This window comes from Polypterus senegalus, chromosome 17 (assembly GCF_016835505.1).
Source record: "Polypterus senegalus isolate Bchr_013 chromosome 17, ASM1683550v1, whole genome shotgun sequence".
NCBI lineage: Eukaryota > Metazoa > Chordata > Cladistia > Polypteriformes > Polypteridae > Polypterus > Polypterus senegalus.
The window spans coordinates 37,061,242-37,085,871 of record NC_053170.1 but is presented as its reverse complement, the minus strand read 5'-3'; the positions used below and the strand labels follow the sequence as shown (position 1 = coordinate 37,085,871).

Here is a 24,630-nt window from a genome sequence, read left to right as displayed (position 1 = left end):
ATCAGTATAGATATCCAGGAGGATTTCTTTTTCCCATTGAGATCTGATGTGTTTTCAAAGTGTTCCTTTAATTTTTTTGAGCAGTTTATATATATATATATATATATTAGTTAAAGCTGGCCCGGACATCTTAAGTTCACCCAACACACCGTTTATTTACAAGTTTGCAGTGCATCAACCCCAGTGCCTCTTGCACCGATTCCCCCAAAGTCCAGGGCTCACAGTCTCTGTGCCTTCTCTTACTGGCCGCCTCCAGTCCTCTCCCCAGCTCTGTCTCGCTACCTCCTGACATCCACCAATGACTGGAGGGAGGCGGCCCCTCTTATGGGAACCCGGATGGGCTCCAGCTGCTTCCCGGCAATTAGACTTGGCCACACCCCTGTGTGGCAGAAGTGCCGGCTGCGCACCCGGAAGCCGTCTGGGTGTCCCCTGTCGTCTTCCCCCCGGCACTTCCTGGTGTGGCGGAAGTGCCGGGCTCCCGGGATAAATAGGCACTGGGGCCGGCTGGCGGTGGCCATGGGTCCCTACAGGGCTGGGCTTCCAAACCCTCTACCCGCGGGCCCCAAACTTAACCAGGACAGACGCCCCCTCGCGGTCTGGAGGAGGCAGAAGCCCTCCTCTCGTCCTCCTGGGCGTCCCGGCCGGGACCACAATATGTATATATATGTATATGTGTGTGTATATCTATACTAATAAACGGCAAAGCCCTCACTCACTCACTCACTGACTGACTGACTCATCACTAATTCTCCAACTTCCCGTGTAGGTAGAAGGCTGAAATTTGGTAGGGTTATTCCTTACAGCTTCCTTACAAAATTTGGGCAGATTTCATATCGAAATTCTATGCGTAATGGTCATACCTGGAAGCTGTTTTTCTCCATTTACTGTAATGGAGATGAGCTTGAAACCCGTGGGGGCGATGTTTCGTGTGACATTATCACGCCTTCCACGTAATCATGCAGTACGTAGAAAATCAGGAAGAGGCCCAAAAAGCGCTGAAGAAAACATGCATTATATAATTGAGAAGGCAGCGAAACAATAAGAAGCGAGCGAGTGACATATACAACAATATTCATGAGTTCTGCTACTTCGGTAACAAAGCACGATGTAAACCTAAACTTTAAATTAAGTTCATAGACAGGCTGCGCTGGCGTTTGTAATTTAGTGCCTGCCCATATAAGGCCGTCCGTCAGCGGCAATCCAATAGCAAACTGCCACGGGTAAATATTCACGGGTGAAGGACTGTGCTTATGCAGAGGAAGATGAGATGGTCAGGGTGGTGTTTGGCACAAACTCAGCGAAACTGCGAGAGAAAGTTTTAAGTGCCAGGACTAAGGTAACATTAAATACAGCCATGGACATAGCACGACATGGCACCAGCACAGCTGGGAAACTTCGATGCATGTACACCGAGCGGCTCACGTGAACTGACGCAGTGCACAGACAAAAGCAACAGTTCCAAAGAGCTGAACAAAACCGAATTACACAATTGAAAAGGCAGCAAAAATATGAAGCGCCTGATACATACAAGCATATTCATAAATGTGGAAACAAAGCACACGTGGAAAAGTCAATGTCCCGCTAAAGGAAGACAGTGTAAAAAAACCCGTGCATGCAGTGTGTCAGGTCTCAGATAAAGAAGAAGACGAGCTGTTTATTGATGCAGTAAGAAACAAATCGATGAATGAAACCTGTCATCTTTACAACGATTGACAAACACGGAATGTAACTTGAACACAACACATCCTACAAATACGAACCTGATTGAAAGAAATAATGATAATCAAATCCTTGATGACAGCAACACTCAGTAACACTCACAAAACAAATACTGTATATTGACAGTCATGTTACGTTATTTTTAAAATGTTCCCTTTTCTTTTCTAGCTTTTTAACACACTACTCTCCGCTGCGATACGCTGGTATATATATATATGTATATATATACCCCGATCTACATACTCGAATAATGGATACTTTATTCGCCATCAATGATTGTTTTGGTAAAGCCATACTCAGTGTATTCATTAGATGAACGGTAAAAAAGTAAGAGCGAGGGGAGGATGACTTATTGAGGCATGCAGGCTGTAGTGCGTCAACTCTATCTGAATTGCGATCACATTTGAAAAATATATCTTTTCAAGTTCTATTTAGTCCATATGTGTCAAACTCAAGGGCAGGGCCACATCCGCCCGGCGTAATTATATCCGCCCGCGAGATCATTTTATATACTGTATTATTGTTATTAATGGCCCGGTATATGAAGCGCTGGTAACACAATAAACTACAGATCCCATAATGCAGCGCTTCAGCTGCCTTGCCGTAACACTTACCGCATTAATCAAGTCTAGCTTATGATGCTGCAAGTTATTGCGAAGCTAGCTCACACGATGCTGAAGAGAAAAGTTGATTCTGAAAATAGAGCCTTTAAAAACCGATGGGAGGCTGAGTATATGTTTACTGAACCCGTGTGTCTCATTTGTGGAGCTAATGTGGCTGTAATTACAGAATTTAATCTAAGACGGCACTATGAGACAAAACATCAGGGTAACCTGAAAGACCTGAATGCAATGCAGAAGATACAGAAAGCAGAATAATTAAATAAGAATCTGACACTTCAGCGGACGTTTTTACCCGTGCACAATCACAAAGTGATTTCAAGTGAAGCTGCTTTTATGGGAGACACAAATGCACCAGTGCACCTTGCCCCACTTTCCCTGTTGCCAAGTAATGTTAAACCAAGTCGTCACTACGGTGTTCCCAAATACGCACTTTGCTGATAAACTGAGCGCACTGAGTTTGCACGGCGCTTTGGTGACTTTGAAGAACAAAAAAAGTCCGTCTACATGCTCGAACCTTGTGCATGTTTGGTAGCACATATCTGTGTGAGAAGCTCTTCTCAGTGATAAAGACTAACAAAACAGCACACAGGAGTCGCCTCACTGATGAGCACCTGCAATCCATCCTGAGAATCTCCACAACACAGAACCTCACACCAAACATAAACGAACCTGTTGCCAAAAAAAGATGCCAGACAACTGAATGATTTGATTTGTTATTGCTGAAAGGAACACATTTTATTTATATTTCCAGGTTTTGTTATGCAGCATGTTCATATTTGAATTTGTATAATTTTGACAGGATATATTTTTATGGAGAGCAAAATCTTTTGGGATATTTAAAATCTAAGTTTATTTTTTATATAAAATTACATAAGAGTAAAGAAATTTGAATGTTTGAATATATATATTTACACACACACACAAACATATATATACATATCTATACATATACACATACATATACATACATACATACATACACACACATATATACACACATATACATATATATATATATATATACATACACACACACATATATAAACATATATATACATATACATACATATCTACATATATACACACACAGCTATTTCGGATCAGTGCAATACGCTGTTTGTTAAAACGGATGACACCCGCTCTTACGTGCAAGTCTGCGTGGATATTATGAACTATCGTATTTGTTCAAGTTCTATTTAAATTTTAAATAGAAGGAATTTTTATTTAGTCGACAGAAATATCTTTGGTAGGAATGGTAAAACAGACAGGAATATTATTCCTGAATAAATCAACTCAAACCTTAAACAACTTATAATATTTTGCTCTCCATAAAAATATATCCTGTCTAAATTATACAAGTTAGAAATAAAGTAAACATTAAAAGAACAAACATTCAAATTTCTTTACTCTTATGTAATTTTATATAAAAATAAACTTAGATTTTAAATATCCCAAAAGATTTTGCTCTCCATAAAAATATATCCTGTCAAAATTATACAAATTCAAATATGAACATGCTGCATAACAAAACCTGGAAATATAAATAAAATGTGTTCCTTTCAGCAATAACAAATCAAATCATTCAGTTGTCTTTGCTCATATGTCATTTTAGAGCTGGACGCCTGGCATCTTTTTTTGGCAACAAGTTCGTTTCTGTTTGCTGTGAGGTTCTGTGTTGTGGAGATTCTCAGGATGGATTGCAGGTGCTCATCAGTGAGGCGACTCCTGTGTGCTGTTTTGTTAGTCTTTATCACTGAGAAGAGCTTCTCACACAGATATGTGCTACCAAACATGCACAAGGTTCGAGCCGCATGTAGACGGACTTTTTGTTCTTCAAAGTCACCAAAGCGCCGTGCAAACTCAGTGCGCCAGTTTATCAGCAAAGTGCGATTTGGGAACACCGTAAGTGACGACTTGGTTTAACATTACTTGGCAACAGGGAAAGTGGGGCAAGTGGTTGTGTCTCCCATAAAAGCAGCTTCACTTGAAATCACTTTGTGATTGTGCACGGGTAAAACTTCCGCTGAAGTGTCAGATTCTTATTTAATTCTTCTGCTTTCTGTATCTTCTGCATTGCATTCAGGTCTTTCAGGTTACCCTGATGTTTTGTTTATAGTGCCGATTAAATTCTTAGATTAAATTGAGACACACGGGTTCAGTAAACATATACTCAGCCTCCCATCGGTTTTAAAGGCTCTATTTTCAGAATCAACTTTTCTCTTCAGCATCGTGTGAGCTAGCTTCGCAATAACTTGCAGCATCATAAGGTAGACTTGATTAACGCGTAAGTGTTCGGCAAGGCAGCTGAAGCGCTGCATTATGGGATCTGTAGTTTATTGTGTTACCAGCGCTTCATATACCCGGCTTTAATAACAATAATACAGTATATAAAATGATCTCGGGCGGATATAATTACACGCCGGGCGGATGTGGCCCGCCCCTTGAGTTTGACACATATGGACTAAATAGAACTTGAAAAGATATATTTTTCAAATGTGATCGCGCAATTCAGATAGAGTTGACGCCAAGACTACAGCCTGCATGCCTCAATAAGTCATCCTCCCTCGCCTTACTTTTTACCGCTCATCTAATGAATACACTGAGTATGGCTTTACCAAAACAATCATTGATGGCTAATAAAGTATCCATTATTCGAGTATGTAGATCGGGTATATATATATATATATATATATATATATATATATATATATATATATATATACATATATATATACACATATATATATACCAGCATCGCAGCGAGAAGTAGTGTGTTAAAAAGCTAGAAAAGAAAAGGGAACATTTTAAAAATAAGGAACATGACTGTCAATATACAGTATTTGTTTTGTGAGTGTTACTGAGTGTTGCTGTCATCAAGGATTTGATTATCATTATTTCTTTCAATCAGGTTCGTATTTGTAGGATGTGTTGTGTTCAAGTTACATTCCGTGTTTGTCAATCGCTGTAAAGATGACAGGTTTCATTCATCGATTCGCTTCTTACTGCATCAATAAACAGCTCGCCTTCTTCTTTATCTGAGACCTGACACACTGCATGCACGGGTTTTTTACACTGTCTTCCTTTAGCGGACATTGACTTTTTCCAACGTGTGCTTTGTTTCCGCAGTAGTTGGATTTATGAATATGCTTGTATGTATGAGACGCCTCATATTTTTGCTGCCTTTTCAATTGTGTAATTCGGTTTTGTTCAGCGCTTTGGAACTGTTGCTTTTATCTGTGCACTGCGCCAGTTCACGTGAGCCACTCGTGTACATGCATCGAAGGTTCCCAGCTGTGCTGGTGCCATCTCGTGCTATGTCCATGGCTGTATTTAATGTTACCTTAGTCCTGGCACTTAAAACTTTCTCTCGCAGTTTCGCTGAGTTTGTGTCAAACACCACCCTGACCATCTCATCTTCCTCTCCATAAGCACAGTCCTTCACCCGTGAATATTTACCCGTGGCAGTTTGCTATTGGATTGCCGCTGACGGACGGCCTTATATGGGCAGGCACTAAATTACAAACGCCAGCGGCAGCCTGTCTATGAACTTAATTTAAAGTGAAGGTTTACATCGTGCTTTGTTTCCTAGCAGAACTCATGAATATGGTTGTATATGTCACTCGCTCGCTTCTTATTGTTTCGCTGCCTTCTCAATTATATAATGCATGTTTTCTTCAGCGCTTTTTGAGGTTTTCCTGGTTTTCTATGTACTGCGTGATTACGTGTGAGGCGTGATGATGTCACACGAAACTCCACCCCCACGGCGTTGAAGCTCATCTCCATTACAGTAAATGGAGAAAAACTGCTTCCAGTTATGACCATTACGCGTAGAATTTCGATATAAAGCCTGCCCAACTTTTGTAAGGAAGCTGTAAGGAATGAACCTGCCAAATTTCAGCCTTCCACCCACACGGGAAGTTGGAGAATTAGTGATGAGTTAGTGAGTGAGTGAGTGAGTGAGTGAGGGCTTTGCCTTTTATTAGTATAGATCAAAGACCAAACAAGGTGTAGAAACATCTCAGTGATGATCAGTAGAACAGAATGCACCAGAGCCAGTTTTCAAGTTTCATAGCAAAGTACCTGAAAGCTTCTGTCAATGTGCTCTTTCAGATTTTTTTTATCTATACTAATAAAAGGCAAAGCCCTCACTCACTCACTCACTCACTCACTCACTCACTCACTCACTCACTCACTCACTCACTGACTCATCACTAATTCTCCAACTTCCCATGTAGGTAGAAAGCTGAAATTTGGCAGGCTTATTCCTTACAGCTTACTTACAAAAGTTAAGCAGGTTTCATTTCGAAATTCTACATGTAACGGTCATAACAGTCGATAACGGTCAACAGCGTCTGCCATGTTCAACTTTCTTATTTACGGCCCCATCTTCTCGAAATTTGGTAGGCGGCTTCCCTGCACTAACCGAAACCAATGTACGTACTTATTTCGACGGTATGACACCACTGTCGGCCGCCATATTGAACTTTCCAACGTCACTAATTCTCCAACTTCCCGTGTAGGTAGAAGGCTGAAATTTGGTACTTATTTGGGTGGTATGATGCCACTGTCGGCCGCCATATTAAACTTTTAACGGAAACCGATGTACGTAATTATTTTGTTGGTATTACACCACTGTCGGCCGCCATATTGAACTTTCCATCGTCACTAAATCTCCAACTTCCCGTGTAGGTAGAAGGCTGAAATTTGGCAGGCTCATTCCTTACAGCTTACTTACAGAAGTTTAGCAGGTTTCATTTCGAAATTCTAGACCTAACGGTCATAACGGTCAACAACGTCCGCCATGTTGAACTTTCTTATTTACGGCCCCATCTTCACGAAATTTGGTAGGTGGCTTCTCTGCGCTAACCAGAACCGATGTACGTACTTATTTCGGTGGTATGACACCACTGTCGACCACCATTCCTTACAGCTTACTTATAAAAGTTAAGCAGGTTTCATTTCGAAAATTCTACGCATAACGGTTATAACGGTCAACAACGTCCGCCATGTTGAACTTTCTTATTCATGGCCCCATCTTCACGAAATTTGGTAGGCGGCTTCCCTGCACTAACTGAAACCAATGTACATACTTATTTCAGTGGTATGACGCCACTGTCAGCCACAATATTGAACTTTCCAACTTCACTAATTCTCCAACTTCCCGTGTCGGTAGAAGGCTGAAATTTGGAAGGGTCATTCCTTACAGCTTACTTACAAAAGTTAAGCAGGTTTCATTTCGAAATTCTATGCGTAATGGTCATAACGGTCAACAACGTCCGCCATGTTGAACTTTCTTATTTATGGCTCCATCTTCACGAAATTTGGTAGGCGACTTCCCTGTGCTAACCGAAACCAATGTACATACTTATTTCAGTGGTATGACGCCACTGTCAGCCGCCATATTGAACTTTCCAACGTCACTAATTCTCCAAATTCCCGTGCAGGTAGAAGGCTGAAATTTGGTACTTATTTCGGTGGTATGATGCCACTGTCGGCCGCCATATTGAACTTTTCAGCAGTCTTTGTTACTTATGGGCCCATCTTCAAGAAATTTGGTACGCGGGTTCTCAACGCTAACTGAATCCTACTTATGTACATATATAAGTCCATAGCCTGCAGCTCAGTCACCGTGTGAGGCAGCATTGGGTCCCCCATCCCGACACCTCCCACATTGTTGGCTGCCTGCCTATATAAGGCCCTCCGTCGCTCCAGTCTCTACATTCCCTTCCTTACTTCGCCACGGGATTCACATCTCCCTGCTGATAACTGCAGCCTTTTTATTTAATCCACGGCTTCTCCGCTGTTTTATTGTTCATTTATTACGATTATAGTTATTGTGTAGGTATTTTAGACTTACTTTACATTTCTCAGGTACCCATTTCCTTTATCATTCCAACCCCCATTACCATGTCTATCGAGGTGATCACCATCGATGAAAGAACTGTCACTTACCGAGTGGTTTCCATGCCCGGAGATGGCACCTATCTTTTCCATTCTCTTTGTTACATATTGCACGACCATATCAGGCTCACTCTTGATATCTGGAGAAACATTGTGTCTTATGTATTGAATGACTGGGACAGGTTCAAGGTGTGGACTAATGACGGTACAGGAGATAATTATACTACACAGGAGCACTATAAGAGTGAAATGCTTAAGCCCTTCACCTATGCATTTGCATGTGAGTTGATGGCTGCCGCTGAATTGTTCGGTTGTCGCTTTCAAGTGTACCGAAATGGCCAAATATTTTACACCTTTGGACAACCGCCAATGCCTCAGTGGACACTTTGATGTTTATGAATGTTTAAACTCTCAAAAACTGGATGTGAAGTTATCGATGAAACTGGTTGTATACTTACAATGCTTGACAGATGCCGAATGTCATTTCAACACAAGTCCTACAAATACTGTCGTAATTGAAACAAACCATGAAACTCAAACCGATTATGACAGCAGCAATCCAAGCTGTGAGATTTGAAATAAGATTACTGTTCACATGGCCAACTGTACGTTGCATGCTCAAGAGTAAGCTCAGCGCACAGCTTGGTCATATTACAACCGGAGGGCCGAACTGACAATGTGGTATACAAAGTGATCCTTAACACATGATTATTGGTATATATTACCTCAGTTTAAAAAGGTTTAATTTTCTTCTTAATAAAACTTTTAAGGCAGTACTTTGCCGCTGCAAAGCTCGGGTATTTTGCGATAGATAGATAGATATATAATGTGTGTGTATGTATGTACAGTATGTATGTATGTGTATATATATATATAGAGAGAAAGATATATACTGTATATATATATAATGTGTGTGTGTATGTATGTATGTGTATATATATATACAGTATATATATACGAGAGATATCCAGAAAAAAAGGTTACAAGTGCCCTGGAGGGTGCAGGGAATTTTTTTTTTCGAAGGTTGGCATACCTGCGTGTAGGGGGGTGCTAACGGTCAAAATAAGCCTGAGACCGCGTCAGTCAGTTGTGAAATGTCATCACAGCAAGCGAGTTCGTCAACCTCTGTTGAGGCCGTTTGTTCCACCTACCGCCGATGCGAGATTCGTTCGGTCATCAAGTTCCTCACTTTGCGTCGCGAATCCGCGGCCGAGATCCATCGTCAGCTTGTGGAAACCTATGGACCTGAGGTAATGTCACGTCAGCATGTTTACAAGTGGGTTAGGTCGTTCAAAGAAGGTTGCACTGACACTCATGACGAAGGAAGGAGTGGGAGGCCGTCTCTCGTTTCAGAAGAGCTTCTGCAGCAAGTTGATGAAAAAATTTGCCGTGATCGCGTGTGACGATTGACACCCTTCATGAAATGTTCCCACACATCTCATGAAGTCTCATGGGTGAAATTGTCTCAGAAAAACTTGATTACAGGAAGCTGAGTGCAAAGTGGGTGCCAAAAATGTTAACTCTAGAACATCGCCAAAATCGCGTTTTGGCTGCACGTGAATTTCTTCAGCATTATGAAATCGAGGGTGAGGCGTTCCTTGACTCTATTGTGACTGGAGACAAAACTTGTGTATGTCACTATACTCATGAGTCCAAAAGGCAGTCCCAACAATGGCGCCATACCCATTCCCCATCAGCCAAAAAATTCAAAGTTCAGTTTTCAGAGTGGAAGATTATGGCATCTGTCTTTTGGGACAGAAAAGGGGTTTTGTTGGTGGATTTCATGGCCAAAGGGACCACCATCAATGCTGAAACATATTGTGAGACCCTAAAAAAATTTAAAAAAAAATTTAAGACAAAAGGAGGGGAATGCTGACTCGTGGTGTGTCCCTCCTTCACGAAAACGCCAGACTCCATACCGCTCGTGTGACTCAGGACCTGCTTGTGTCCTTTGGATGGGATATTGTTACCCACCCACCCTATTCCCCGGACCTTGCGCCCTCAGATTTTCACCTTTTCACCAAACTGAAAGAATTCTTGGGTGGGAAACGTTTTTCCAACGATGAGGAGGTGAAGGAGACAGTGGAGAAGTGGCTTTCGGAGGTGGAGCGGAGCGTATTCGATCAGGGCATAAAAAAGCTGGTGCACAGGCTGAAGAAATGCATCGAAGTTGACGGTGATTATGTTGAGAAATAAACACATATTTTGGAACATACCCTGTAAATTTGCTTGAAATATATTTATTTTTCGATTTTTAACAGCTGTTGTAACCCTTTTTTCTGGATATCCCTTGTGTGTGTGTGTGTGTGTATATATATATATATATATATATATATATAATATATGACAGCAACACTCATAACTGTGACAAAACAATTACATTGACGATCATTTTACGTTAGTTTCAAGATGTTTCCTTTTCTTTTTCATTACTTCTTTAACACACTACTTCTCCGCTGCAAAGCGCGGGTATTTTGCTAGTTTTACATAAATGTTCAAAAATTTCTAAAATCCCATTTTTGCATTGTTGTTCTAGGTTGTTTAATGTTCCTTGATTTTAGAACAAGGCCATAGCATAGCAAAATGTTGAAAAAGTTGAGGGGTGTTTCTACTGTTGTACACGCACCTGCCACTTTGTTAGGTACATGTGTTCAACTGCTTGTTAATGCAAATATCTAATTAGCCAAATTACTTGGCAGCAACTCAGTGCATTTAGGCCTGTAGACATTGTCAAGACAACCTTATGAATTTCAAACCGAATATCAGAATAGGGAAAATAGGCGATTTAAGTGACTTTGAACATGGCATGGTTATTGGTTCTAGGAGGGCTGGTCTGAGTATTTCAGAAACTTTTGATCTACTGGGATTTTCATGCACAAACATATCTAGGGTTTTCAGAGAATGGTTCAAAAAAGAGAAAATATCCAGTGAGCGACAGTCAGAATTTGGTGTCAACAACATAAAAGCATGGATTCATCCTGCCTTGTATCAACGGTTCAGGCTGGTAATGGTGTAATGGTGTGGGGGATATATTCTTGGCACGCTTTGTGCCCCTTAGTACCAACATACCACAGCCTACCTGAATATTGTTGTTGACCATGTCCATCCCCTTATGAATGCAGTGTACCCATCTTTTAATGGCTGCATCCAGCAGGATAATACACCATGTCACAAAGCTCAAATTATCTGAAACTGGTTTCTTGAACATGACCGTGAGTTCACTGAACTCAAATGGCCTCCACATTCGCCAGGTTTCAATCCAATAGAGCACATTTGGAATGTGGTGGTACGGGAGATTCTTATCATGAATGTTCAGCCAACAGATCTGTAGCAGCTGTGTGATTTCTATTATGTCAATATAGAGCAAATTCCGGAGGAATCTTTCCAGCACCTTGTTGAATCTATGACATAAAGAATTATGGAATTTTTGAAGACAAAAGGGCGTCAAATCGGGTACTAGCAAAGTGTACCAACTAAAGTGGTTGGTGAATGTATAAATAGATACACAGATAAGTCCAGAATAAAAATGAGTATTAACAGAAAGACACTGTTAGGATGCAGTGTTTCTTGCAGCAGATGATCCTACCATTAATAGGGTTTTCTGACCAGCCAGACTTTCAGATAAAAGAGGAATGACTAGGAAGAAATAGAAGCTGGTTTATTCTCCCAGAACAGATTGCATAAGGCCATCATGTGCCTCTAATAGGACAAATCTAAAACCAGCTGCAGATCTAAATTTTTAAAAGAGTGAAAGACTGTGGAGTAGAAGGACCCAGCAGCTTGCTAGAAGAAGTTCTAGCCTGCTGTGTTTAGAGTAAATTGGGTATAGGTTTCAATGAAAGCAAATCAAAGTGGTGTTTAAAGCCATCTTATTTTTAGTGTCTCAGGGACTGTGGAGTCAAGAGCTGGGTTGTAAGTGTGAGGAATTGAGAAGCTAGGTAAGGAGAAGAGACAGTATTGTAGGATGTATAATACCTATATGGTTTGCCACAGAGATGCTGCAGTTTATTTAGTTTATTTCTATTTATTTTTTTACATTTTTTCACCTAATGGTTGATCTCACTTATGTAGTTATTACTGTAGAATTGATTATTTGTGTATATTTTGGACTTTTTGGATTATTCTGAATACTAGCTTTAATACCCAGCGTTGCCCGGGAGGAAGGGCTGCTACAATTGTACTCCTGTATTTGAATGTGTGTAAATGTGTGGTTCGTTCATATGTAATTTTAAGTACTCACATTAAATTATAACTCTTGTAACAATTAAAAAATAAGTACAGCAGTGTGTTAATTTTTTGCTATATATCATGAAACGTGAATTCCAGCTTGTGCTTTATAAAAGAATACTATTGCATGTATGAGTACATTCGGTAGTGAGTAAAATGTACATTATTTAGGAATCATTTAGCATGGTTTTGGATGTTTTAGTAAGGGAGCAACCAAAAGTAGAATCCTTGTTCATAAGTGATAGGAAAAGGGAGATATTTAAACATGATGAAGTGACACCAAACTGTTATTAAATCAAGGAACTCAAAAGCAGTGTTCTGTGCTGGTGTGGGTTGCTGTGCAAAATACCAAGATCGGAGAGAAGTTAGATCTTCATTTTAATCTTCAACTTACAATCAAAGTAAGATTGTTTGTTGTCCTCTGGACCTATTGGTAAGAAAATATTGTTTTAGCTATGGTTATTGAAACACAAACATTACAATTTAGCATGTAGGCAGTCCCCTGTTACACTCAGCAGCTTGTGGTTAATAATCATTTTTGCTGATGTCTAATATTACCTGTTCATTTAAATTGTTTACTAAAAGTGATATAATTGCAAAACCTGTTTAAAAATCTAAAGGTGTATAAGGAATGTTCATAATTTTTATGGAGTAGTTCTGTGCATTTCATGCGATTTTTCTGAATTAACTGTATGCTCAGGTAACAAAGAAATCATCTTTCCATCTATTTTTTTTTTTTTTTTGACTACTTAAAATCACACTTTTTGGAAGTACACAGTATAATGCAGAAGACCTCACATGGTATAGAAATTAACCCAGTTAACTATGAAAGAGCCTAAAACTTTAGAAAGGGCAACCCACAAATATTACAGCCATGTCTTTTCTTGTTCCACATTATCCCTTCAGGACCGTTAGGCAGAAATTGTTAACTTTCAAAAATATCTTGATGGAGATATAATTATTTTGTATGGGAGTGTGCAAATATGTTTTGGAAGACTGATCCTAAAATTAGACTAAGAGGGTTCAATAAGTAGTTGGATTACGTAAGATTTTTCTTGCTGTATTGTATCAATTTAGAGCATTCATTTCTGTAGCAGTTTGTTTTCAAGATTAAAGTGCAGTAAATAAAATAAGATGGCAAAATAATCATCTTGGTTTTATATTTTAAATTTTATTCTTTCAGGATAGTCGAGTTTTGGGATTTCAACGCCGTTACCATGTGACAGATCCATTCATTAAACGTTTGGGTTTAGAGGCAGAATTGCAGGTAATGTATAAAATTTCAACTGATTTTTTTCCCAGAATGAAAATACTTACTAGCCTGTGTAATTAATTTTTTTGTGTATTTCCCAACCAATTGAAATAATAACGAGTGTTATGCCATTATGACAGTAAAATAAAATTAAAGGGTACACTTTTTAAGAGAGTGGAGTATATTGGGAGATGCTTGAGTTTCACTTCATGTTTTGCAGCCAACCTGAATACGGTAAATCAGTTTATTAAATTCAAGCATATCTGAAGACGAAGTTTACTTCTATTCTCACAAATAATGAAGTAGCTTGAGTAAATCTAAATGCTGTATTTTAACATCTGAGCAACATTCATGAAGTTTAATAATTTGGGAGACTTAATGAAGCAGATGGCTTGTTGACACTCAATGAATTGCTGCAGAAATTCAAGTGAAACAGATGGTTATCGGAGAGCTACCAACTGGGGTGACCAAATTTGGGGGTTTCAGTAGCTTTAATTTAAGCAATTCGTTGGTTTTATTTGGTAATACATTAGTAATTGACCACTAAATATCACAGGATTCAATTACTTTCCATGTTTGTCTACACCATAGTTAAGTTCCTATAAGATACTTCTGCATTTTAATAGTGCCAGTCATTGCGAACATTTAAGTAAGCCCACTGTGAAAGACTGAGAAACTTGTTTAAAATGACCAGGTGACTGTCAAAGTTTAGTGGATTTTTTCCCCCACAAAAATTAATTTTTGCATTTGTATAACACATTTATTAATAATTATACATTATATTAAGATATTTTAAGTGTTTTATGTATGCTGGTCTGTTTTTAAAAGTGTGAATGCTTTCACAAGACAGCCACCATTTAAATTCAGTGGTATTCCTTTCACACATTGTACTAATGCACACAAGCAATTCCTGGTAAAAGACTTGCTTTTATCAGAATCTGCCAGGAGGCCAGTATTTCAGTGATGCTGTGCAGTAATCCACAAAAGAAAGTTACTGTAAAGTAATTGTCTTTCTGTCATGCTTTATAGTACAGAACACAGAAAAACACAGAGAAATGCTCCAAATAGCAATCATGTTATCATATATTGTATCAATGGATGTACACAAATACCCTGTTATAGTAATGATCATGCAACAAAATGCCTGAAGTAGCCAGTCTTTGTGCTTTGTTTTCCTTCACACACAGAAGTTGCTATAAAAAATGTCAGCCTTCTGAGCATTATGATGCAGTGTACATAAGAGCCATTATAAAAAGTGACCAGAGTCATATTCTTTGTACCTTGAGCGAATTTAGCATCAAAGTTATCAGAAAGGCCTTGTTACTGTTACCGCTGTATCGTAGATGCTTCTGCTCTTAATAGTTGCTACCTGATACTCTATTCCAGGCATGTCTTCATTCTAGATTTCACCATACAAGGAGTTTGCATACCATGAATAATAAAAATCCATAGATTTGTACTGTGAAATGATTCTCAGTTTGTCCAATTAATAATAATTTATTGTCTTTGAGATTTAACTACCGGTGTGTTTAAATTTTATTAAATTCCCATGAAGAAACCAAACATTAAATCAGTAAGAAAATTAATTTTAAAATGCTTCACTGTATTTTATGTTATTTTAATCTCAGGGACATTCTGGATGTGTGAACTGCCTTGAATGGAATGAAAAAGGAAAGTAAGTAATCAGTGAAATTATTTTATAGAATTTATAGAAACTTGTCATTTCATGTCATAATAAGTGCAAAAGTACATAAGAGTCCTCAAGCTTGTTTTCGGTTAACAGTAAAACAAAATTCTGCATCATAAACCTGTAGGAGGAGTGTTCTTGACACAATATGTTTATCAAAAATAGTTGTTTGAAAGAAAATTGACTTTGGAAGTGTTTACTATAGCCCTTTTTCTTTTTTAAAGATTCTGCTATTGACTCTTAATTGAAAAGCAAATTGAGTAGTAAAAACGTAAAATTTGTGTTTAGATCTTGCATTATGTCATTAAAAATTGTCTCCATTATTTTAAACTGCACATTAGTTATTTGTTTCAATAAATCTAGTATCTTATGTACAATCTGTGCAGCCTTAAATGACTCTTCAGTAACGCAAACTGCAAAAAAAAGAATGCACTATGTGCCAAGGTAATACTTTTGCTGACACGTTTGAATGTGTTATGTGTGCGGTTCATGTATCTGAGTCTTATTGAGCCAAACCACTATTTATTTATTTTAAACAACAGCTCTCTTCACATTAAATCTATTGTAGCTCTGCAATTCCAATAATGTATTTGTAAAACTTCTGCAGAGATTCATCTGTCCATTTTGATTCATTAAGCCCAAGTACATGTAACCAGTGAACATTCTATCTATATAGAGCAAGGCCAGAACCAGCTTTAGACATGCCATTAGTCCATTACAAGACACACTTGCACATAACCGTAGAGGAACCATTTAAGCTAACCTGCATGTCTTTGTGATGTGGTAGGGAACTGAAATATTCAAAGAAAGAATAAAATGTGCAAATGCCACATAAACAATAAAAATTTGCAATCTGTTATTTTAGAGCTGTGAGGCTGCAGTATTAACTACCTTGATTATAAAACCAGTTATTAAAAATAATAAAAGATTTAAATTGAAGTATTTATTCTTCCATGCTATTGCTACAACAGAAAGGTCTGTTTTAAAGCTAAAGTCTACTGATAAAATGCTTATCATATGGGGACAATTTTGGTCTGCTTCCATAGCTGAATGACAGGCTGTCCGTGATTAATGGCATTCAATTGAGTGAACTGGGATGTTTGCATGAGTGTTCTCTGTCACTGATTGATGTTTCACCAGGATTAGTTTCTGCAATTTAACTGTTACTGCTATTAATGGGTTCAGAAAATCGATGAGTGAAGCTTCTTTTCTTAAACTCTCCGCAGTCAGAGTAATCTGAATAGGATACTGTAAGATTCTTTTTTAGAGTTTTGAATTTGCTATACCATCTTTTACCTCAGTGTCTCTATCTGTTCTGGGAGGTAGAAATTTTTTATTTTTTTCAAATACAACTCCTTTTGGCTTATACAATTGCCATTAAGAGACCGAAAGTCATATGGAAAAAGAGTTAAGATGTGATGTCAGTTCATAAGTTTTTAGTATTAATTTTAAGTATGTGTTTTATCTTCTGTGTTCTGTGCTAAGACCTCTATTTATCTGTTCCATGTAGTTTGTTAATCAGAGGACAAATTAGGATTCTTTCTGAGTTGGATTGCATTACATAATTCATTTTGTTGTGTAATCATTATTGTATCAGGTCCACGTGCAATATTTTGATTTTCTCTGAATTTAATTTTATGTGTTAAATAACTGTTGGAGCCATTTAAACTAACAGTTGCTTGTGTAATTAAATAAAAAAGTCCCCCAAGTCAATGCAGCTACCTTCTCTACACAAATCTGAAAGACTTCAGAATGTGTCAGCTTTAAAGCTGAAGTAGTGGGATAGAATGCTGTACATCTTCTGCTACATTCTCAACAGGTTTGTTAATAAGCTATGCAAAAGCATTTTTCTTTAGGGTATAATATCTAACCATCCACAGAGTTGTGTAAATGTTAATTGCTTGATTATTAGTGCACTTCCCATTATTGTAAGAAGATCCATGCTTATGTGCAATATTTAATACCGCAAAAAGAAAATGAGTCAAATGCAACACTTCTATAAAGATCACCTCTGCATAGTACTTTGAAATTATACATTTGTTTGTTTTTGCAATTGGAGCACTGGCAGGTTAAGTTACTTGCTGGATATTAGACAATGCAGAAGCAAGTCTGAATCTTCCCACTTGTTTTTAAATCCACAATGCTGACACAGCAGGGGAATAACTGAATACATAATGAAAAACTGTAGAATATTTAGTGTTTTTAAAATTAAATCAAGGTATAAATAATTGGTTAGTAAAAAGTAATAAAGATAATCATTAAATGCTCTTTTGGAAAAATTGTACCCATATATGTAAATGACGGACTTTGTTTTGTCTTCCTCCTAACTAAACCTTTCAGTTCAGCCATAATTACTTACCATTTTAAATAAGATAAAGATGTGTCTGAGTGTTCTGTTTATTTCCTTGATGAATTTTAATGCAACACTGTTTGAAAAACTTCATGTATTTCATCATCAGCTGGTTATTCATAAATTAATTCATCATGATTAGACTGGCGCTATCCATTCCCAACAGGCAGCGTTCAACCTTGTGCTTGATGTGGAGAAAGCTTTTGACCATATGAACTTGAAATTTCTTTGGACAGTTTTATATTCATCAAGTTTTTACAAGGGAAATTTAAAAACAATCAAACAGCTGTTTGCACCAACATCTTTCAATCATTTTCGACCCAAAAAGATAAAGATGCCAGAGTTAACCCCAAACTCCTTTTTAGTATTGCACTTGAATTCCTTGTTTGTTGCGGTTTGCAATATTGATTAAATTACCCACTGCTTACAACATCTCCTATAAAATCTCTCTATGTGGAGGGTATTTTGCTGTTTCTTAGAAATGCTCTCCCTAAGTTGTTTAACTCTTTTGAGCTCTTTATAGTTACAAGATTGACTGATCTAAATCAACCTTCCTTCCTTTAAACTCCCTATGCTGTCTGTCTATTTTTCTATCGGATATAGCCATGAAAACTTACTTTAAATATTTATGGACATCTCTCCTTTCTTGCAGGACATTTTAGCAACTAATTACCATATACTCAAGAGTTTCAAGGAATAGCTCTCTTCATGGTCTGTTCTTTCTCTATCATTTCATTCTAGATTATCAATGATTAAAATAACCATTATCATGTGCCTTAATTTTGTTAGCACTCAAAATATTGAGTAAAGGTTACATCTCTTTCTTACATTCTTTAAAATGATAAAAGACCTTCCATTAAGCGCTCTAGTCTGATTTGTCATATGTTGGAAGCGGGAGTGTTGTTGCCTGATTTAGAACTTTACGTCTAATCATTTACCCATGGTCGGTATGAAGTTGGTGAAATCCTCTCATAAATCCACCATCCTTGTTCTTCATTGAGGTTAGTATGGTATTTCCCAGGTTCCACTCTGTTGTTAATATACAGTCATGTGATGCCCCATTAAATGTATTTTCTATTTTAACATATGTGGACATAACAAGATTTGATCTTCATTTAAACAGTATCTGTAGTTTAAGGGGATATAATATAACACACATCATTCCAAATGTATATTATAGTCTGTTGTACAATTTCAATAGACATAGAATTTCACACATGGATAAGTAAGTACAACCCAGGTGCAAATAATTAAAACATCTCTAGAGAGAATCTTTTAAGAACCTTTCTTACTCAAACCTCACAAATTTAGTTTTTTCTCTCTGTGATGCCTTGGGAAAGAAGGTTATATACAGTACATGCCTGTGATTCTTTGGTGGGATTTAAAAACCTCTCTAAACAATTCGAAATCAACAATTCTGCTGACCAGAAGATCATCTTACAAGTGGAGAAGATTTCAGACAACTGTAAGTTCAGCCTGAGTGCAGAAGGCAAAATGCTCAAAGAAGTCTCTAAGTAAAAACTTTCAGTCAATGTCAGAGACTGGTAAACAGTTATAAATAATGCCTACTAGAGGCTGTTTCTGTCAAAGATGTCAGTACCAGGTATTAGAGCCAAGGGTATACTTACTTTTTCCACAAATAAAAATGGTTTATCTCTTTCATTAAATAAATAATTGCAATGTCAAATTTTCTTTTTTTCCAATTACAAAATTTTTAAGTAATGCTTATGTCTAAATTAAGACCAAAACTTGATATGTCTACATATATTAATCAAGAAAAAAAGAATCCATGGGGTGCACCGTATATGTCACTGGAGATAAAGTCATGCTCCAGTAATTTAAGTTGTATAGTTTCACCATCATAGTACTCTCAAAATTTGATGAAAGTTGGAGAATCATCCTAGATGTCCTTTGGCCTGGCATATATGCATCCCTATCTCTCTATTATAAAAAAAAAAGTCCTGGGAGAGAAAGACTAGGGAGATGAGACGTGATCTTCACGTGAACATCACGGAAGACTCTTAAAAGACCCGCGAGACGAAAGAGATTGGCCACAGAGCATCGCGCGTGGACCTTAAACATGAGACTTTGTGCCAAGTGATTGACCCAGGACCGTCTCGCAGGGACTTGGAACATGAGATTCTTGCGAGACACGCCCTACTTACAACCAATATCAAATAAGACCACGGGCAGCAAAACACTCAGTCGTGTAAAGGCTTTGAGCACACATAGATCCAGGGCACTCAACACATACAAAGCGTATAAGAACAATAGGTTATAGATGAAATATCGATGATTAAGCGAAGAAAAGAGACTCAAAAGCGTTGGAGACAAAAGAAAATGCAAAAATGGAAAAGAATAATCTAGGTGCAAATTCAGAAAATAAGGAAAGTATTAATCAGCCCGGGACAAGTAGAATTGAAAAAAAAGTGTGTCCAATTGGGCTCAGAATTAAAAGACAATGAGTAAAAGACAAAGTAGAACTTTATAAAGACGTTCAAAAATGTTGGCGCTATACACATGTCAAACAGGTTAGAGATTATGAAAGCAGTGGAATTCAAAAGGCTCAAAAAAAAGTTGGCGCAATACAAATGCAGAGAAAGTTAAAGAATATGAAAGCAGGAAAATTAGAAGGTATCAAAAAAAGAAAGTAAAGATCGCAGTAGTGCAAACAAACAGAAATCAGTACTCAAAAAGGGAAAATAATCACCACGGACCAGGTGTTATTGGGGAAAAAAATGCAGGACAAAGCGAGGTCAGAAATAAAAGACAAAGAGTAGGAAACAAAGTAAAACATCATAAAGAGGTTAAAAAACAAGGGGGTCAAACACATGCAGAGCAGGTTAGAGATAATGAAAACAGTGAAATCCAAAAGACTCAAAAAAAAAAAAAAAAACCTAGGTGCGATACACATGCAGAGCAAGATACAGAATATGAAAGCAGAAAAAAACGAAAGTGTCAAAAAAAAAGAAAGTAAAGATCACATTAGCGCAAACAAAGAGAAATTATTACACAGAGAAATAATGAAAACTGCGGTGGGTTGGCACCCTGCCCGGGATTGGTTCCTGCCTTGTGCCCTGTGTTGGCTGGGATTGGCTCCAGCAGACCCCCGTGCCCTGTATTCGGATTCAGCGGGTTAGAAAATGGATGGATGGATTGAAATAATGAAAAGGCGAATAGCGATTGAATATATGGACATGGGTGATATGTCAGATGTATGTAAATATTGTAAGGCTTTAAAGTTTAAGTCAGAGAATTTCAAAAACGGTGTTTACCTCACACGCATTTATTGGTTACTTTGCAAAAAAAATAATGAACTGCTGATGATGTAGATTGTTTTGTCTGTGCTGAAATTCCAAACAGAGAAACCTATCCTGAATTATGGTACAAAGTCATTAAGCACAAGTCTCACGGACCTCATTTAAAAGATTCAGCCTGTTGGGACTCGAAAGATTCCAAATATTGTTTTTAACGAAGTTCTGAAATAAAAGTGAAACTAATGAAATAGCAACAATTCAAAGAAAAAAAAAATCTTAAAAGTGTGTATCCAGAAAAACAAACATGCGGGTTGGAGAGCAAAGCCCCCTAGTCTTTCATAATAATGAACTCTGTATTGGTGGCAGATCGATATTTTTTTCCTCCTTTGGCAGATAAAGACAATATGATACTCTGTGGCATCTGTATTTACTTTGTCTTGTAAAGTTCTAGTCACTGAGGTCAATTTTTTCTGTTCTCCCCTTCTTTCTTTTTGTCTCCCACTCGAAACAGTACTCAGTTCAAATGGTGTAATTTTATCCTCCACACTTCCCTTATACCATCTCAATAATTTTTCATGTCTTTTCATCTCCAAATTTAAAACTATTGGTGTTCTTGTGTGCAATTCTGTGGAAAGCTTTTGTTACATCATTACCATCCCCATCTCTTGGATAACAATCCACAGTAACATTTCTTCATCTTGCAAGACACAAATTATGTGATGTGTTAGACCACTGACCCCTTTTATCACTTTTGTCCCTTAAATGTTTCTGACACATTTATATCAAAGGTGTTTGTATTATTTCTTAGTTTCCGCCTTTTGTTCTACCATCTCTCATCAGTCTATCTTCCATTCTATCATTTAACATTCCTTTGGACTGCGCTGATCTTCCCTGTACTTTTATCCAGTACAGGCTATTTTCCTTGGTAATGATTGGCGTAAAGTAGTTTCCTCATAATGTAAATCCCCAGATTCTCCTTCTTTATGTTTCTGGAAAGTCTGTTTCTTTAACGTAATATCCCTTGAACTTTTAGTGGCATGGATCATCAGTTCATGTGGCTCCGATATAAAGAAGTGGCAAGCTGCTTGTTCATTTGTCCATTTGTTCAGGAGCATGCTGGCAGATGGTCAGCATGACATGTCTAATCTCCACTCTTTAACTTGATTATTGGGTATACCTCTTCCTTACACTAGGACTTCCAGTGCAGGCTGCACCTTTCTTCTTAGTTTGGGCATGTATCAAGGACTTCTAATCTTCTAATGACCTCTTCTGTAGGGAGGTTTGGATGGGTACCATGAGGAAGCGATTGCTTTATTCTTACACTGTTATTGGTTTCAATGTTTAATTAATATTTACTTAAACTTAATACAGTATAAATATGATCACAAAAAATGATCATTATGCAGTTACTATATTTTTGAAGGCTTGATTCTTACAAATGTATCAACTGTTTTTTTGTGATCACTAGGCATTCTGTGATACTGTGGCATAATCAACCAGAGCTTCCTTGTGAACTGATATTACTACAGACTGGACACTATGAGCTTTTTAAAATGTTTTCTGAATGAGAATGCACACAATTATGCACTTATGGGGGAGCATTGATAAAGGGGATGAGACAGAGTATAGGAGTTGGGTAGAGAATTTTGTTTCTTGGTGCACATCTTAACATCAGCAAAACCAAGGAGCTGGTTATTATTGATTTTCGCTGCATTAAAGAGCCTCTGTCTATTCACCTTTCAAGTAGTGGATGTAGCGGTGGTTCACATTAATGGCAGTTGGACTGATCTCGGAACACAGAGGAATTATATAAGAAAGGGCAAAGCAGGCTCTTTTTCTTTAGGAAACTGTGTTCCTTTAATGTGGGAAGTGACATCCTCCACATCTAACTTCATAATGGCAAGTGCGATTTTCTACACTGAGGTGTGCTGGGCTAGTAACATCACTTCATGAGAAGCCCACCAAATCAACAAGCTAATTAAAAGGACAAGCTCAGTTATAGGACACATTCTGGATCCCCTGGAGGTAGGAGCAAAGAAGAAATTTAAAACAAAACTGAGTCATATTTTGAACAATGCTGCACATCCTCTTTCGACAAACTAACACTGAGTACTTTCAGCCAACGAATTAATCACCAAGTGTGTCAAGAAATGCTACTGAGGCTCCTTTATACCAACAGCAATACTGTAAAAAGCCAAATTTTACCCCGGAGACAAATAAAGTTCTACTTATGAATCTATTTTCTATTTGGAAGGCACTAACTCAGTGTTTTTTTCCAGTAATTAATATTACATTTTGCTTTATACTGTACATGAAACTCTTCTACTATTGGTAAATAAAACTTTTCTACTATTAGTAATAGACGGTTGGTAATATTTGTGTGTCTTCCATTTCTGTGCAAATTTCAAAATTTAAATACTGTTTGCTTGTGATTACATATTTGTGTTAAAGATTGTAACATAGCTTGTCTATCAATGTGAACTTAAATTATTTGTTTGATACATACACATTATTGGCATTTCACTTAGATCAATATTCATTATTTACATGTAATAAAATATTTATCTTTTTTCACTTTATTATAGCATAATTAGTTGGTGGACTTAAATTACTATTTTTGAAAAATATTCCATCTATTAATTAATGTTATGTTGTGTGTTTTCCATTCCAGTTTATTGGCCTCTGGTTCAGATGATCAGCATGCCATTGTCTGGGATCCCTTCCACTATAAGAAACTCCTAACTATGCATACAGGCCATTCTGCTAACATTTTTTCAGTCAAGGTATCTCATGCATGTTACTATGTTAGCTATCTGTTATTTTTAAAGTAGTAGTTGTAGAGAGAAACTCATTCCTCAATAAAAAATGCATATTCCCTTGAATGTGTTCTTTCTTTGGGGTTGGAATTCTGAGAATAGCTGCATTTGGCTGAAGCTTTAATGGTACTGTATTACAGTAAAAATAAAACAACATTGTTTAGGATGTGGGAGGAAAACCTGTGTAGGCACAGGGCAAACGTGCAATTTTACACGGTAGCTAGAAATGAGTCTTGAATTTACAATATCATCCTGGATCCGTAAAGTTGCAGTACTAACCACTTTTCACCCATTTCACCTACATATGAAGTGTTTCATTAGTATACTGAAAATGCAGTAAATAAACACACTATTTGGAAATTTGTAGGTGCCAGGTTAGGTTTTATTTTTTTAGCATTATATTCTGTCCCTTCCTTTAAAAGTAATTTAAAAATCGTAATTGTGGCTAGGGTGCCGGAATATGTTAAAAATTTTCACCTTCAATTGCAAGTACAGTATAGGTGGTTCTCAGGTTATGGCGATTCTACACATTTGAATTGAAGTGTATTAAACCCCAATTTATTTTTCTTTCTAACTGAAAAAGTTTTACCTTGTACTTAAGTGTTTTACTTATGAATGAAGCAAACTTTTTGCTGTCGCTAATGGTGAAGAATAGTACTGCACAATACAGAGTTTGTCAACATTATTTTGATCATTTTGTGCTTTTACGTACGTGTCACTGAACGTAAATGGCAGCATGCACAATAGGCTTAATCACTGGTAAGCAATTCAATCAGTAGCTGGCTGCTTTTAATTCCC

General features: G+C 37.5%; 1 protein-coding gene across 2 annotated transcripts in view; it reads left to right on the top strand.

Moving 5' to 3' along the window:
* The window catches only part of wdtc1 (WD and tetratricopeptide repeats 1), a 68,065-nt gene that overhangs the window by 10,701 nt on the left and 32,734 nt on the right, over positions 1 to 24,630 (top strand). For both annotated transcript variants that reach the window (XM_039740789.1, XM_039740788.1), the window contains exons 3-5: positions 13,654 to 13,737; positions 15,351 to 15,397; positions 23,688 to 23,799. In XM_039740789.1, the coding sequence (XP_039596723.1) occupies positions 13,654 to 13,737; positions 15,351 to 15,397; positions 23,688 to 23,799 (243 nt within the window). The remainder of the gene's footprint in view (positions 1 to 13,653; positions 13,738 to 15,350; positions 15,398 to 23,687; positions 23,800 to 24,630) is intronic.